Raw genomic sequence first — 18,457 nt, forward strand, 5'->3', positions numbered from 1 at the left:
CAATGGAACTCCTAGACCTGCAAAGTACCGTTTGGCGCAGCAAATAGACAAATAAATGGATATGAATGGATAAATGAAATACAATAGAAAAGGCACACGCTGACAATTACTTGAGGCATTTGAGACAAAAGGACAGCATTGGTGAAGCCAATTTGTACTACTTGCGATGGGTGGGGTTGTGAACGTGAACTTCGAAGGTGGCAGTAAAATTCTTATTGCTTTAGTGAATCGTTGCACTATGGAAAATTAAAAACAAAATGAGTTGCACGCAGTCCAACGTACAACAATACATATTCACATTTTGCTTTACATACATATAAATGCCCTATAGGGAGTTCGGAAATAGTTTTAGTGCTTGACTTATTCTGGCAGAATTATAGGGGACTTGGCACTTTAGAATAAGGGCCGTAAAAATACTTCCGTGCATGGATGTTTAGTAGAGCGTTTCAAAAACGAACTAACGAAAGTATAAATATTTCGAAGCAGTGCCGCACGTTGGATTTCTCAACGGGTCAGGCATACAGTTATAATTGTATTTCCGCTCTTGTGTAGCATACCCATTTACCTGCCGTTTGCTATCAACGGAATGACAGCAATGGAGCAGAAGAGATCAGAAATATGTACGTTTATATGTTTGTGCGTATAAACAATATTCTGAACAAAGATATTTATGTGCTAACGCACTGGACACAATTGTACATTTAAGCATTTGTGTGCACGGCAGGAAATCGGGGGCAAAATGGCAAATATTGCCTTCTATTTCGTGGCCTCTCTGTGTCAAAATTCTTGTAAATATTACATCTCGAAAGGCAATAAATAATATTGGCCTAAAATAATACTAATACACCGTAATGTGATATTATTCTTCAGAATTAATTTCTAATAAATAAATAAATAATTAAATAAGTAAATAACAAGTTCCTAAAAAAATAAGTAGGTAAGTAGGTAGGTGGGGTGGCTGTCGCAATGACACACTTAGACCATTCATAGGTCCATGATAATACCACTGGAACTTATCCTTATGGGTTCCTTTTCAAACCACCCGGTAGCTTTAATAAACGAGCAAAGCTTTGTTAATTTTAGATGCGCTATGTCCGCTACATCAATTAAAAATGCCATATCAAGAGTGCGGAGCTTCCTTGTTGCTAAGCTTTCACACTCACATAAAAGGTGCCTCACTGTTTCCTCTTCCTCTGTATTTAGACAGATTCTACAAAAATCGAGGTACGGGACCAGTTAATACCCCCCTCCTTTTTATTATAGTTTCTCTGTTGAATCTTAACAAGCTTTTAGAGCGACCGCTGTACAATTTCGGCCATATCTGTCTGCTTAGTTCGCATGTTGAGAGGTTTTGCCAACTTGTATTTACCGTTTTGATGGTTCCCCTATCTATCAGTAGCTTACAAGTGACTAAAGGCATGGGTATCAGCGTCTTATCCGCTTGGAGGTCGAGCGTTGTACCAATTCGAGCAAGTTCATCTGCTTTGCAGTTCGTGCTATATTTCTGTGGCCTGGCACCCAAACAAGGTGTATTTTGTAGTATTTTGATACGTCCTTTAGAAGCTTAAAACATTCCATCACTGTTTTTGGCTAGTGTGTTTAAAATTCTAGCGCTTTTATTGCTGCTCGACTGTTTGAGTATATGAAGACTTCATTTGTGGATAATACTCTTGTGTTTATAACAGTAAGTCCCTCTTTTATGGGAAATAAGTAAAAAGAAAATGTATTTACTATACTAGTACTAAGTTCCCTGAGGACTGCTATGGCTTTCTTTAATTCCACGTTCAACCAACTACTTTCAGATCTGAATATTTTCAATTGTGCAACAAATACAAATTCGCGTTGGGTACCTAAAATCCTTATTAATATAAACACATTTTACATATTTTGAGCTGAAAGCGAAAGCTTTTAGATTGGGCATACAATTTATTATTTAAGATACTGGACATCTCAATAAAAATTTTCGTTTTTAATATATATTAGAATTATAAAAATGTGTTTGTTTTTGCATCTGTCCACTTTCACCTAAAAATATATACAAGTAAATGTTCTAAAAATAGATACGATTTGGCACATTCCAAAAATACCTAAAAAATGCAAACAACTCAGGGAGGCTGAAATGGGCGATATGGGTCCTCTGACACTTCTTTCCTATGCTTAAATTTGTCTCGTTATGTGTGCCAACTTCCAGTAAATGAAACTATTTTGCTGGCAAATAAGTAGTGGTGTGCTAATGTCAGTTGGAAAACGATCCCTCTTACCAGAGGGAGAGGTAAGTAGGTTTAAGGGGGCAGGTGTAGACATAGATGGTTAGTACCGTGCGGTGAGCCTTCACATGGTGAACATATATTGAGTATGTCGAAGTCAATACTGAATAATTAGGAGTTTAACCTGCTGGAATATCCAGGCCGTAATTGAGGCAAAGTTACACGGGTCTCACAATCTGCGTGTTAGTAGTTGCAGCTATGTTTGGTTCTGCATCTTGTTGGTATAGTCGAAGAAATGTCTACTGACTCGTCTTGGAGGTGGCTCAGATTCTAGCAAATGTCTGTAGCCTCGTTGTGGGAGGAGAGACATCAGGTGGCATCTCGCGGCTGTCCTAATAGCAGTAGTTTGACCGGTCTAAAGCTTTGTAAACTGCGAATCACTAGTACCTGTGTAGTGCGCTGAACCTCATCCCGATTATCCTCTTCCCACCTACCTGAAGCCAGAAGTTGAACTCGCACGCAGTAGGGATTATATTAAGTTTGGGCGCTGACGGATGAATGGCAAAGGTTTGTCAAACATCATGAGTCTTAGATCTTCAGTTACAGAAAAAATTCATCAGCTGAATAAAAATTTAGCGCTATGTAAATACTTATTTAACATCGTGAACGATTTTTTAATTATTTCAAATAATAGTATAAACATTAAAATGACTCAATTAATTTATAATGCCTTTTACATAGATTAAAAACGAGGTCTAAAGTGCCTTTAGGGAACATTAAGGCTGACTCCAGCCAGAAGAAATGGACTTAATATCAGTCCTGTAAGTAGTTTAACTATAAATATTTACTCTCGCATTTCTCCACGACTATGACGAGAACGGCGGTTATTTGAAAAATCCCATTGAAGATCTCTTAGAGCAAAGAGAAAACAAGTTCCAGACTACCGAGCTGTATTCCCGTGCCGGTCTTACTGATCTTTATTAATATTTCTAATTTGTTCACATTTTAATTATAAGCAGCATCCCCATGTAAAAAATTCACCACCCGCAATCTACCATCGGCATTCCCAACTGGGTCACGTAGGTATTTTAAAAACGCGCAAGGTGTGTGGGCCAGCGATGCCTAGCGGTCATGCCATCGGACTACTGTTCGACAGCAGTTAAGCGCGAGCACGCGGATCGAGTAGTCATTGCCATCGCAGTTGAGCCAACGAATCGGCACACTAATCACCGGAAGGAAATCCAAAGCGGCACATAACATCCTCACCTCTAGCCAGTGAACTTCTTCAAGTCGACTGCGTCAGCAACAAACTTTGAGTGCAAACCTTTCTAATCCTTCCGCCAAAGGGCGTAAGTATTAAGTCAAATGGTTAAGTTAAGCCCCTCGTTGAAACTCAAAGTACAATAGGATATTATCCACAGTGAAAGGTGGCATCGTCAATCACTGATCTGTGCAACACACATCTTTGACTACATAGTTCGTTTGCCAGCATTCTGTTCAGTCGGGGCGGCTTGTGCGGGCGTAAATTTGAGAATTTGTGAACATTGAACCTGCGCCCACAGGTTCTGCGAATTTCTCTGGAGAATATCGAATCATTTGTTTCACACGCGTTGAATTGTGGGGTGGTACCAACGCTTCGTATAATAAATATTTATGTAGGTACGCGCATAAGCGGCATGTGAACAGATGTATGTTCGCTCGACTCAGTGTTGATACATTTTAACAAACGCAAATTGTGAAAATAAACATTTTAAATAAATAAATGCGAACACAATTAAAAATGTCTTCGAGCGAAACACAAAACAAAGCCAACAAAGCCAACAAAGGCGGCCAAATGTGCGCGCCAACATTAGTGAAAGCAATTAAATCTGTACGATGTGATGTGGCAAAAAAGCGTTGGCCGCTAATAGCTGCTTTTATCATCATCAGTACATGTTGTTGTTGTTGCAACGTCATGGCGGCAAATAGCGCACCGCCGGAGATGAGATATCCATGCGCCTTCATTGATACCATCAACGTAACCGGTACTCCCTGGGCGTATGAGCAACCTAATGTTACCTTCGCTGCGGATACTAAACTCAACAACACCAACAACATCAACAATATAAAAATCAACAGCACTGTTGTTAGTAATCACCATCATGACGACAACAACAATACAAACTTTCTTCACAGTATCGGCATTACATCCATCCCGCGCGAATTGGTTGCCGAATATCAGTTTGTCATCAAGGATGGGGTGCGCGTAAAAGTGGAACGTCACCTGCGCGCTTGCATTTGCAAACTGAAGCCATGCATACGCTTTTGCTGTGCAGAGGGGCGCTACTATGATACGGCTAGCAAGTCATGCATGCCCATTCTGAGCGTCATCGATGCCGACATATCCAACGGCAGTCGACAGAGCATTGCTTTGACGGGCTTGGACCATCACGAGGTACCGGTGCTGGGAACGGACGGCCACATTCAATTAGTAAACACAGAGCAGCACTTTAATGTACATATTGGTGTTCCTTGCGAACGGATGCGTTTCGTATATAAAAACAGCGAGTTGGTGCATTGGACTTTGTTCGAGGTAAAGTTCATTGACAGCTGCAAGTGGTTATGCAGGTGGCAATGAGATATGGTGTTACGCGTGCTGATGTACATACATACAGTAGGTTCTGTTTTTATGCGGTAGATACGTTCCGCAAGAAACAGCATAAAAAAAAACAGCATAAAAAAAGCTACTAGTTCTATAGTAAAACTATAGAAACGTTTCAAAAGTGCTAAAACCGCATGAATCTGAAATAATTAAATAAAATCGCATAAACAAAATATTGTATTTTTGAAAATTATATCTTTATTTAAGAAACGTCAGAATCGAAAAATAAATTTAAGTCAGAAATAGAATCAGACAATACCCACATGTTGCGCGTTCGTTTAGGATTTGGCGTAAAATCACTTTCGTCACTTGAGGAAATGTACACGTCTGATCTAGATGGTTATGCAGGCGGTTCCATACTTGTAGGGTTAGCATTTCTGATGTAATCTGTGATGAGTTTTTGCTTAGCTGGTTTAGAATCTTGTTTATATGTACAATTCCCGATAGGTCGACATGCATTTTGTAATTTAAAAAAAAAACCGCACTATTTCAAAACCGCATAAAAAAAGCCGCATAAAAACAGAACCTACTGTATAAACATTTTTTTGTATCTAAATTGCTTTACAGAATGGCACAATCGCACACCACAACTACGTATTCCCGAACTATTACTGCTATACGTCGCATCAGTTGGACAATGTGACATGGAGTTGGCAGCCGTTGGCCTGTGTACCGAACAAGTTGCTTTTCGTTTTGGGCAAAAAAGAGTGGACCTATGCAATTTGTAAGTAGTCAATAGGTGGGCAATAACAATTAGTTATAAATGGCTATGGTTGCAGAGGGCGTCGCAAATTTTTAAAGAAAGCAAAAGTGAGAAATTCATTCATTCATTTAGTACATCTAGAAATAGAAGGTTTCTTACAGACTACATAGCAACAGTAACAGTTATTTGTATATATTTCGCAACTACTTAAAAAATTCATTGAGTGATAATTTAAAATTATATTTCGATAGGGATAAATCGAAAGCCAAAGAACTCATTTAAAAGTTCTAATCAAATCAATCTCGAAACCACCAGACCCCCTTTATAAGGAATAAATCATTACTTCGAAGATATTTTTGAGCTATGTGAAAGTGAATACGCTCTAAGAGTAAAGGCGAGTCAACAGTCCGGAAAAAAAGCCGGAACGGTTTTAAATTTAGTAATAGAGACCGGTGAATTGTATCAGTGAAGTTTAAAGAGCTGAATAAAATACGCAGAAATTTCTTTTGAATTGAATTGTCATACTCCAGCTTAGACTTGTATGGGCGAAGACAATAACGACGTTAAAGTGCATGGATCCGTAAAATCGAAAAGTAAACTCCGAATGAGGGCAAGTGTAGAATATGATTTGGCGATTGCAAAATTAGTAATTCCATTAAGAGCATTTAGACGCCAGTTCTTTATAAAATATGTGGTAGAAATTAAATGCTTAGACTTAGAAAATGAAACATGAGAACATTTCAAAATTTTTTTGAAGTAGATTCCTACTGGGAATCTCTATCGGCAGCTAAAAAAGGAAGAGAGGCGTATTATCAGAATGAGGAAACGGGAGACCGAAATACGTGAGTGCGAGGCGTTTAAGAGACTATACTAGAGAATAGGGACAACGCTCGAAAATTCTATCAGAAAGCTCGGTGACTTCCAGAAGGTTTTAAGACCGGGGCGTTTTTCTGTAAGAACAAAGACGGCGAACTGGTGACTGACATCCAGAGCAATCTTAAATTATGGAGGGAACACTTCTCGAACCTATTAAACAGTGATAGCTGCGCATGTCACAGAGAATGTGAACATCCCGATACCCCAATCGTTGACATCGGAACTGTTGTTCCGCTACCTGACCATGACGAGGTGAGAATAGTGATAGCTCGGCTAAAGGATAATAAAGCCACGGGAGCCAACGGACTAGCGGCTGAGCTATTCAAACACGGCGGCAATGAGATGGTAAAGTGAATGCATCAGCTCCTATGCAAAATGTCGTTGGATGAATGCTCGTCTGCCGATCGGAATTAAAGTGTGCACTGTCCAATCCAAAAGAAGGGTGGTACTGCAATTTGTCCAATTACCTCGGGTCCAGTCTTCTAAATATCGCATATAAGGTTCAAGCGGGCGTATCGTGTGAAAGGCTGAAGCGCAGCATCAACCAATTGATTGGACCTTATCACTGTGGTTTTACACCTAGAAAATCCACCATCGGCCAGATGTTCACAATACGTTAAGTCTTGGAAAATACTAATGAAAGGAGAATTGACATCCACCAAGTTTGTCGATTTTAAAACTGGGGTTTTCTACATGCTGCGTTGCTCAACCTCTGCAGTGCGGTCAGAATTGTGAAGGACCTCTCCGAGCCGTTTGATACCAAACGAGGTTTCAGACAGAGTGACTCGTTGTCGTGTGACTTCTTTAACCTGATGTTGGAAAAGATCATGCGAGCGACAGAACTTAATAGCTCAGGCATAAGTTTGTCTAAGGGCGTAAAATTGTTGATGTATGCCGATGATATTGACATCATCGGCCTTAACAACCGTGCTGCTAGTTCTGCCTGTCATCAAACAAATAGTCGGCACACCCGCGTTTCGGCGCCCCCGTCACTGTTGACAGTTATGATCTTGGGGTTGTAAGAGACTTCGTTTATTTAGGAATGACCATTACATCAATAACAATGTCAGCCTTGAAATACAACGGATAATCTCTTGCCAACAAGTACTTGTACTACTTTGGACTAAGTAGGCAATTGAGTAGTAAAGTACTTTCTTTATAAGGCCCTCATCTTGCCAGTCCCATCGTAAGACGAAGAAGCTTGGACGATGACAACATCCCATGAGGCGTACCTGTGAGTGCTTGAAAGAAAGATTCTGCGGTCGATTTTTGGACCCTTGCACGTTCGTGACTGCAAGTATCGTAGAAGATGGAGCGTAGTGCAGCGAATAAAGATCCATGGGCTTCGTTGGCTGGGTAATGTCGTCTGAAGGGATACAAACGCTGCGGCAGAGAAACAGGAAGGCCTCCTCTGAGCGTCACTTGGTGTGTCCAATTGACATCGATTAGCACGAGGATGAGACGACTGGCGCGCTTTATTAAATCGCGTAAACGGTTACCAGTAATAGTTTCATCCGCCTATAATATATAAGTATGTACAGCGTTGAGCTGATTCCACTACTTTTGCGTGCATATGCACAGCTTGAACTCGATTCATAAATTTCTGTTCCGACGATATTTTCCTGGATTTTTGTTACGAATGATGATGAAAAACTCTTCCTATTTTGTCGCTTATACGAGACTAGATTGTGTTTTCCTGCCTGCGCAGGCTACTTTAATAGGATGAGTGCAGTAGAGAGTCTTTGTATTAATTGAGGGTGTAATAATAGGAGCTTCTATTACTCCTTAAGCAAAAGGCAAATTTTAAGATACTATCTAACTTGCCCTCTCTTGCTTACGACTTTCGAGGCCCATTGACAACTCATGTTTTAGTGGACTTAACTTATTCAGAATCAATCACGTAATTCCAAAATTCCTTTGCGATTTCATTTCTTGATTGCTTTATTTATAGCCTCACATTTTTTCTTGATAATTTATTAAATACATACAAAGAAATGTATAGAATATAAATGTAATTAATTTCTAGGTCGTTTCTGGCTTAAATGTTTTTTCATATGTTTGTATGGCCGTATTTTCTCACCGATTTGAATTTATAATAGAATATTTTTTTTGCAGACAGATACTGCAAATTCGCACATACCTACATACCTGTATATAATAGGACTATGAATAAGTTCGTGCGGTTTTACAACAGATGGCGTAACTTGATTATTATTCCATCGATCCACATTTCCAAACATTCATTGGAGAGCTACTGTCGTAAGGCACAAACGTCAGTATAAGTTTTTTATTTGAAGCGTAAACAACAATATTTTTACCACACTTGAAAATGTCGAATTTCGTGCCAAATAATGTGTTTTTGCGGGGAATTCTTCTTCATTATTTTAATATGAAGAAAAAAGCAGCCGAAAGTCATCGTATCTTGGTGGAAGTTTATGGTGAGCATGCTCTATCTGAGCGAACGTGCCAGAAGTGGTTTGCACGCTTTAAAAGTGGTGATTTTGGCTTGGAAGACGAAGAACGCGAGGGTGCGCCGCCAAAGTTCATGGATACCGAATTGGAGGAATTGCTCGATCAAGATCCGGCTCAAACGCAAGAAGAGGTTGCAAAAACTTTGGGAGTTGATCAATCAACCATTTCCAAACGTTTAAAAGCCATGGGAATGATCCGAAAGGTAGGCCATTGGGTGCCGTATGAATTGAAGCCAAGAGACGTTGAACGCCGTTTTATGGCATGCGAACAACTGCTTCAACGGCACAAAAGAAAGGGTTTTTTGCATCGAATTGTGACTGGCGATGAAAAGTGGGTCCATTACGACAATCCAAAACGTCGGGCAACGTATGGATACCCTGGCCATGCTTCAACATCGACGTCGGCGCAGAATATTCATGGCCTGAAGGTTATGCTGTGTATCTGGTGGGACCAGCTGGGACCAGCTGGGTGTTGTGTATTATGAGCTACTGAAACCGAATGAAACGATTACGGGGGATGTCTACCGACGACAATTGATGCGTTTGAGCCGAGCACTGCGAGAAAAACGGCCGCAATACGCCGATAGACACGACAAAGTTATTTTGCAACATGACAATGCTCGGCCACATGTTGCACAAGTGGTCAAAACATACTTAGAAACGCTCAAATGGGATGTCCTACCCCACCCGCCGTATAGTCCAGACCTTGCGCCATCCGATTACTATCTCTTCCGATCGATGCAACATGGCCTGGCTGACCAGCACTTCCGTAATTACGATGAAGTCAAAAAATGGATCGATTCGTGGATTGCGGCAAAACCGACCGAATTTTTCACAAAGGGAATCCGTGAATTGCCAGAAAGATGGGAAAAAGTAGTAGTAAGCGATGGACAATATTTTGAATATTAAATTTGTAACCATTTTACGTCAATAAAGTTTCAAATTTCGAAAAAACCCGCACGAACTTATTCATAGTCCTATTATATATATATATATTTATGCCAATTTTTACTCCGTGTGTGTGTATGTGTATATGTATATACAACGTCCAGTAATTTTTTGTTTTTTTATTTTTTTATTTATTGTTGATTTAATAACAAATTTGCATGCGGCAAAACCAAAGAAAAAAGTGAAATCTATTTACCACAAAATCCCACTGATTAGGTGTAAACACAATTTATTGATTTTGTTTTTGAAGAAAATATGATTGTGTATGCCAATGTAAACAACAACGATTCATGGTAATTTTCTCATGAATAATTCAATGTATCATATAATTACAGCGTAGTGACAGAGGTGCCGATTCACCGTTTAGGGAGATTTATAAACTTACGAATGAATGAGCGAACGTTCGAGGATTTTCACATAAACGTTAGCTAATTTGCCAAGTAATGCTGGCACGATTGCTCGACGCGTGGGGTCAATAGAATACCACTTTGATCAAAAAGTTCGCGGAATATACTCAAAAATTTTAAATTTATTTCTTTATTCCTCAAAAGTGATTTCAGCGGCTTCAAAGTATGATACTACCCATTCCCAAAGTACCACCACGCACTTATGCCAGCGTTTCATTCAGCTCTCGAAACATTTCTGTAACTCTATTTTCGGTATAGCCACCAGAGCCGTCTTCGAATTTTCTATTACTTTCATTCGGCTGTTATAACGCGTTTTCCGTAACCCGTGGTGGTTTTTGACTCGATCAAACAGAAAAAAGTCGCAGGGAGCCATATTAGGTGAATTCGATGGCTGTTGGATATTATTCGTTTCATTCTTGGTCAAAAATTCACGAATAATGATGGCACTCTGCGACGGTGCATCATCATGGTGCAAAATCCATGATTTGTTTTTCCACTAATCCCTTCTTTTTTGGCAAGTTGCTTCACGTAAACGGTGACCTTATTAACTGACTGATATTTTTGTGATGTACAAAAACTTGCGGTGTACAATTCCGTTGTAATCTATAAAAACCGTGAGCATCGCCTTCATTTTTCACTGAAAATGACGTGGTTTTTTGGTCTTGGCTCATTCGGAGCTCTTCACTCACTCGCCTGATGCTTGCATTGCGTGTCGTACTCATAAACCCATGTCTCCAGTAGTGTTGCGTCTGGTGAATGCTTTCTTTGTAAGGCCCGGGACTTTTCAGTCCATGTGTTAAGTGTTGAAGTGAAGAAATTACTGCTGTTTTGCTCAATATTGTCTTACGGAATTTTCAAGGCGGTTTTATGGGATTTTACAGGGTTTCTAAAATTGCCTAAAAGGCTCCTCTCTTCCTTGTTTATGCGACTTCCTGAGAAATGCATTTACCGCACATAAAAATACCTCTATGAAAGTTAGTTTGAGGTGGTCAATGGAAGAGTCAAGAGGCTTAATTTTTTTATATAAATAATTTCTTATTTTAATAAAACTTGGATATAAGTATGCAATTCCGTGAGTTTATTATGTATTAAAATGTCATGTTTTGTTCTGCAGGCTTAATTCTGGCCGTCATCTGTATGAGTATTATCCTATTCATCTACCTCTTCTGCAATGATATGCGCAACACATTCTATGGCGTCGCCATCAAAGTCTACTCGCTATGCATAATCATCGGTTACTCGCTGATGGCCCACCTCACGCTCACAGATCCAGTGAAGTTCAGCACGCTGTCCTGCATCAATATACGTAAGTTGCACCTTTGATCGTTTAAAATCACGCACATTCATTGGTTCATTTTCTCCCGTTCGTTGCAGCCGCTTGCGTTATCCTATATTTGGTGTTATCCTTCTACATTCTAAGCTTCATCAGCTTCAATTTTTATATGCATTTTCATGGTATTATCCTGTCACGTCTAATGTTTTGGTTGATTTTCTTTCCGATCGCCCTGCTGACGGTCGGCTGGTCGATCTTCGCCGCCAACAACATCTATGACGGTAAACAAATATTCGGCGGCGATACCTGTTGGTTTGATCGTAAGTTCACAAAAAAATGGAAAACTGGTTTTGTGCCTTCCTTTTAATGTAATTCCTCTTGTTTTGCAGCAAGCAATTGGTCCATTATGGTATATTTTTATGCGCCGATTTTCATTGCGTGCGTTCTGACCATTTTTTTCTATATTCTCACATTGATCCATATCAGTGAGTGGCGCGACTACAATATGCGCAAGCCCACGGAGTCACTCGAGGAGAATTGGTGTGTAGAATATTCGATAGTTTTTCGTTTTTATTAATATTGGAAACTTTTTCTATTATGCGCAGCTTTAAATCTTTCTGGAAGTTCTTCACTTACACTTTCGTAGTGTTTCTAGTCTGCGTCACTTCGTTTGTAATCAACTACTATCGCAAGGAGGGGACGCATATTAATTATGCGGTCTGTTTATTCATCGCTTTTCATGGCTTCGGCGGCTTGTATGCACTGATCGGTCAAAATCGGCAAATTCAAAATTTCCTACGACGCATCGAGGACGACGTGTAAGTTAGCAACTCCAAAACAATGTATTTTTAAGCCCTATAACTTACTTACTATAAATGTATAATTGTTTATTTACAGCAGCAGTGATGACGAGAGCGCGGTGCACATGTCCGGCTTCTAATCACTGTACTATATTTCATCTTCAGCCTAAGTACAGGAAAAGCCAAAACCCTATAGAGTGTAAATATATTTTCATAAGTTTTGTGAGATACGAAATGCTTTATTGTAGTCTGTATAAGTTTATATGTAAATATAATAAAAATATTAGTAATATACATAGAGCGGCTATTGATGCTAGATAAACGTACTAACTGGGAGTTCATAGAAGAGCAGCGAGAAGCTTTCTCTTTCGAATACATATATAATTGGCTCTGACACCCTTTATTTTGTTTGGTCGAGCTCCTCCTCCTTATTGTGGCGTGCGTCCTGATGTTGTTCCACAAATGGAAGGGCCTACAGTTTTATGCCGCTACGAAAATCAAATGGTCTTTTGTGAGGCGCTTTTTCATGCCAGAAATATACTTGGAACTTTGCCATTGTCTGCCGAGAGGCAACCACTATTCGAAAAACGTTTTCTTAAATACAAAAAGTTTTTAAAAAAAATTTGGTAAAATTATTTTTTTCCAAGTTTTGGCGCTTTTTGAATATTATAAGTTGCCGGTACTGGTGAGACGTTTTTACAATAACAGTTTTTTAGTGTTCTTGCAAGATGTTGTACACATTGCAATTTATACATATATGTAGATGTGTGTGTATCTTCGTTGTTTAGTAAAGACGCAAACCAGAGAAAACATTTACAAGTTGCCAGGAGAGGGCGCCAGAGCGGCGAAGAAATCTGTTCCCAGTGCTTAAAATTCGTTAGGTAACACATTTTTCATCGACAACATATGCATACATGTATGCAAATTTCAATAAAGAGAAAACTAAAAATTTTTTAAATTTAAATTTAATTTTAAATTTGTGTACACTTTTTCCTTTTTTGCTTAATAATTGTCATTTAAAATTTTTAAATAAAGAACTTTTTATTGAAGTGACACCAGCATTGTTTGCCGACCTAAGGTAAGAGCTACTTGATAAAAATTGAAAAGCTCGTTGCTACAAAATTGTGTGTCACCGGAGAGGTGGGCTTCATATAAAAGCGTAGACTACACTTTCATAGAGCAAGGAGACGGCTAAATTTAAATATAATATGCGTATATCATAATATATTGAGGCCATCAAGGCAACACGCTTTCTTGATTTTTGTCATTCGAAATCCAGTGAAATTTCACTGTTAGTTGCCTGCAAACACAAGTATTACAGATCACCCAGTATACGTAGTTGCCCACATATAAATACATATGTACATATGCAATTAAACAGTTTAAATTAAAGTTTAAGTCCACACCCCAAATGCATTTGAATATAATCACCAACTGTCCCAGCCAAGCAGCCAGCATCACAGCATCAACGACAGGCATAATTTCAAATCAAAGCATCATCAATGGCATCATTTGCAGAAGCTGCAGTAGAGCGCACTAATACTATACAAACAACGATAGCGCCGTTTATGCCGAGCGCTGCACTCAAGGCAGTGACAGTTTGATTGAGAAATCTTTGATGTGTGCGCGCAAACTCAAACTTCAACTGGGCTTCAGCAATCGTACAACAAGTGTTTATGTACATATGCGTATATATGCATGTATGTATGTGTGTATGAGGTGAATTTATTTGATATCAGAGGTCATTGCCCTCACTGCCTGGTGGCTTCTGCTTTCTGCCATTCGATTGGCTGCATCTCCGCTCACGTCATTACTCACTCAACGACATGCTAGCTGCGAGCTCACTCATTTACTCTACGTACCAACACTTGTTCGTGTTATTTCTTTCTATTACAAATACATGTAAGTGCATTTGTGTGCATGTATGCTTACGTATATACAAGCACATACGCATGTAAATATCTGTACACTTCCAGAGAGGTGGAATGCTAAGAATTTCAACGCAGTCATCTAAAGACATGCGAGAGCGCGAATTTTGAACCTGCCACAAATGCAAAAAAGTTAACAGGAATTGAACCTGGCGGTCTACAAAACACTACACCATAAACGACTGCATCAGCGACTGCTGTTCGCCAGCGCAATGTAACGTTGTTAACCACTCTTCCGATTTGTACAACAAATTTTACTTACTTACTTCCATTTCACCATTTCACTGCTGAAGCGAATGGAGGTGCGCATCTCGGTGTAGTGATTAGAGCGTAGAATGCCCGTTGACTCTCATACACCATCTTATGTATACGTGGATTGCAGAGTATAGGTGAGTTTATATTAGCGGGGGCAAGACGAAGGGTAGAACCTTTTTTGCATCTACACGTGGAAATGCCACCGCAACTCCACAAAGCACTAATACATTGAAGTGTGTGGTAAACGTAAATTTTCATATCACTTCCCAACAAATGTTTGGGTTTGATTTCAAGTTCTATGGAGGCCTCAAATCTTAATCTTAGTTGATTTCGGCAAGTAGCATCGTCAACAGAAAAAGTAGTTTTTATTCAACCGAGCGGATTCTGGTTATGAGAAAGTTTGAAAACCATACCATACATTTCCAGTGGCCTAAGAGGTGAAGCAGGTTAGAAAACGCTAAGAAAACTTCGGAAAATTTAAATGCTTAAATACTTCTCTAAAATCCAATGAATTTTTATTTGGTCAAGCACCAAACACTATGTGTAAAAGCTGTGTAGGCGTGTAATTTGCCACTTCGCATATCCTCACACAGGAATTAAATACAAAAAATGTACGATTTCCAGGTGTTTTACTTCACGGGAAGTGAACTTGTATTGTAAAGCCAAACTGTGGAGTCTAATGGTTTTGGAGGCGTATAGACTGGTGAAACGTGTGCAATCTTAATAAGTCATATTCCTTAAAACGTTTCTTATCTTAACTTAAAAACAAGTTGAAGTTGGATGGAGAGGTTCAAATTGGAATATATTGTCAGAAACTCTCATCATCCTGACGATTACCCATCAAGGCCCTCGGTTCATAGGCACCATTAGTAGGGGAATGCCTGACTTTCTACTCGGTCACACTGATCCGATCACAAAGATTTTACCTGAGACTGCATGGTTCATGAACGGAGGCAACTCCAACTGCCCTGAAAAACTACTGGGGTAGATAATTTTGGTGTCCACTCTACCAAATCTTCTAAGATTTTTCAGGGTGAATATTAGTTATACCTGGAGTTTTATTTGCCAACGTGCAATAATTCTCTAAACAACGTTTTACTTTGTGCATTGTACAGATCCATAAGTAAAAACACTCTCAGTTGGGCGTTTGAGATAACCTGATTCTTAAACACTCTTTTATGTAAATGAAAAAAAGATTGCATTTCATAGAAAATCGTATCAAAAATAGTATAGTAAAAAAATGTCCTACAAAGTTATATATTTCTCAAGTAAGAAGTATTTGTATAGCTAACAAATATATTAAAAATATTAAAAATATATTTGTTTTCCAAGTCAAAGATATTATTTTGTATAGATTTTTTTTTTGTCGATATTATATTGTTTTTAATATTACCATACAAAGTTTAATTTGGCATAACAACCCCGCCAATACGCTCAAGCAAAAATACCAAGCACTCACACCATGAAACACATAGTTGCCTACCAAGGAAATAGAAATACGCGGATGTTACAGTGTATTTTCCGTCACTTTACCTTATCTCTCCTTCCTTGCCTTTTTTCTCCATTTTCTCATATCTCTAATCTAATCGTATTGTGATGACTGTTGCGCTTTTTCGCCACCTTACGATAATATCCGATATTGACTATTATGAGAACTGAGGGGCACTGTAGCCTAAAAGATCTTTTGTGTCAAAATATCTATAAACAATTATTCAGCCAAAGTTGAACATTTATGGAATCTTGCAATCTTAACTCATCCCTATTCCTATCCTAGAACTCAAAGTTCTTTTCGGTGTTACCAGCTATATAATGAAACGCCAAAACATTTGATTTAACTTTAGCGGAACCAAACTGAGGAGAATGTACCTAATTTGCAAATTATGTTTGCATATCAGGTGGGCGTGGTTATTGGATAATTTCGATAGTTTTCTTACCAACCAACTTGGACTTAAAGTAAAATATTTACAAAGCTTTATTGAAATACATAAATTTTTGCTGGTGTTATCGGACGCACGGAAGGACGGACGGTATAGACTCATCACGCAGAAATTTTTGTTACACATATTTTTATGTATATCTCGATTGCTTTGTGCTGTTACATATAACCGTTAAGTGAATAAAATTATTAAAAAGTAACTTAATTTGCCTTGATTTATTTCACGATCACAATCGTAGTCATTGCCAACATAAACTTGCAAATTATGACCATTAACATATAATGTGGCTGCTTCATTTGCGACCCAAATTAAAATGCCGTATTTAGCTGGTTTTAGTGGAAAGTACAACGACCTCTGGTTGGTAAAAGCATTTCATCAACAGTTATGAAACTTGCGGGCACATAAAGTACATATTTTCAATCGTACATTCCATTTTACTGAAGGGAAGAAACCAAAACCAACGCAACAACTCCGCGACCGCATCCAACACAAAAATACACAGGGCCAAAATGACACACCAGGACGGAATACATTTTTTTTCTGTACAGCGTTACTGACTTATGTCTCGGCACTAATTTAAAAAAGGAATCAATAATTCGTACGAAGATCGTTGGAAAAGTGTGTGCAAAAATAAAAAAATACCTAATTATTTGGGGTAGACCTTTTTATTTTTCCATATAGTCTGCTTTTAGGCTGATGCACTTCGTCCAACGCTGTTCTAGTTTGTTGATCCCTTCCGTGTAAATGTATTTGTCCAATCCTAAAAACCAGTCATTCACTTCTGCAATCACCTCATCGTTAGAATAAAATCTTTGCCCGCCAGCCATTTCTTCAAGTTCGGAAACAAATAGTAGTCTGTGGGATCCGAGAGAGCCAAGTTTTTAGAATCGGAGGCAAGTGAAACGAGTTGGAACCCTATTTCTATTAATTTTGCGACCACAGCTGCTAAAGCACTCGACTTCATCGATTCAAACGAATGCCAAACACAAAGAACTAAGCCTCTTCCAAGAGATGCCACTAACTAAGCATAACCTCGATACGCGCCAGTAGTGCAACCTCTCTGACTTTGCACGGGCTCTTCAAACGACCCTCGTATAGAATTTACCAGGTTGAGTTTAAATCTCAGGTTGATTTGATCACATTTTGTCTGAATTGGAAGTTACTCAAATGCAAATTTGGTTCAAACTGAACGAAAGGCTGGACGGAGGTTAAAATACAAAGAAGATTTCTAAAAATTTAAAGAAGTGCAGCACTTGCTTTGCTAAAAAAGCAGCGATGTGATGCCTAACGAGGCTCTTGAACTAACAATAAAGTATTGACCAGAGATATTGCACCGAATCTTCAACGAGGCGCCTGACTTGACTTAGCATTGGCTGTAATCAAATTTGTGTAATTGCAATTGATTTTTTAATGGCTTTCCTCAAGTACAGTTCATTTGATTAGAAATAAAACTTTACTGCGAAGCTGAGGCGCCATTTTACATATCGTCCAAGCTGCTAGGTATGCAGCAGATAGCAGTAAGCGCATAGGCATTTACAAGTACAGAAAATCTGCACTAATACATATACATACATATATGCATATACATATGTGATTGTACATAAATGAGTATATAATTGCGTGTGTGCATCTGCCCGAAGCCTATGTAGTTGCAATAAAAAATCAAATACATAGCATTACGGCAACTCTTTTGCAGTTTATGTAGTACACACATCAGGCATTTACATAAATCTGTGCATGTGTGCATTCTAACACTCATTCATCATATAAAAATGTATGCATATGCTTAAGTACCTAAATAAATAGAAATATGTACCTTCATATACACTTCTCTATATGCACTTGCCAGCATACGCAAGCTCATTATGTGCACACAACTACTACAGTATGCATATACATTAGCAACACTCACACTCACACACTCACACTCACAAAAACACGAAAGTGCTGTATGTAAGCAAAAGCAAAACTTTTCTAGTGCACCGCGTCGAATGAGTGCTGCACGAGTTGG

General features: G+C 38.8%; 1 protein-coding gene across 2 annotated transcripts; it reads left to right on the forward strand.

Annotated features, from left to right (window-relative positions):
* Positions 1-3,379: 3,379 nt before the first annotated feature.
* Positions 3,380-12,572, forward strand: LOC128861530 (probable G-protein coupled receptor Mth-like 8). Of its 2 annotated transcripts, XM_054099724.1 has the most exons (8): positions 3,380-3,556; positions 3,629-4,779; positions 5,416-5,572; positions 11,368-11,559; positions 11,628-11,846; positions 11,916-12,066; positions 12,132-12,344; positions 12,424-12,572. In XM_054099724.1, exons 2-8 carry the CDS (start codon positions 3,970-3,972, stop codon positions 12,464-12,466), a joined length of 1,785 nt encoding a protein of 594 aa, XP_053955699.1. In that variant the 5' UTR covers positions 3,380-3,556; positions 3,629-3,969; the 3' UTR covers positions 12,467-12,572. The 2 variants fall into 2 exon arrangements, with proteins under 2 accessions (XP_053955699.1, XP_053955700.1); XM_054099725.1 differs by having other exon boundaries at positions 3,380-4,779; positions 12,427-12,572.
* Positions 12,573-18,457: the final 5,885 nt, after the last annotated feature.

The sequence above is a fragment of the Anastrepha ludens genome, chromosome 4 (assembly GCF_028408465.1).
Source record: "Anastrepha ludens isolate Willacy chromosome 4, idAnaLude1.1, whole genome shotgun sequence".
Taxonomy (NCBI): domain Eukaryota; kingdom Metazoa; phylum Arthropoda; class Insecta; order Diptera; family Tephritidae; genus Anastrepha; species Anastrepha ludens.

Excerpts from the sequence above, each read along its gene's own strand:
- LOC128861530 (XM_054099724.1), top strand. The coding sequence starts at position 3,970 with ATGCGAACACAATTAAAAATGTCTTCGAGCGAAACACAAAACAAAGCC. Across the intron at positions 4,780-5,415 it reads TGCATTGGACTTTGTTCGAG|AATGGCACAATCGCACACCA; the intron begins GTAAAGTTCATT and ends ATTGCTTTACAG. Across the intron at positions 11,560-11,627 it reads GCTGTCCTGCATCAATATAC|CCGCTTGCGTTATCCTATAT; the intron begins GTAAGTTGCACC and ends CGTTCGTTGCAG.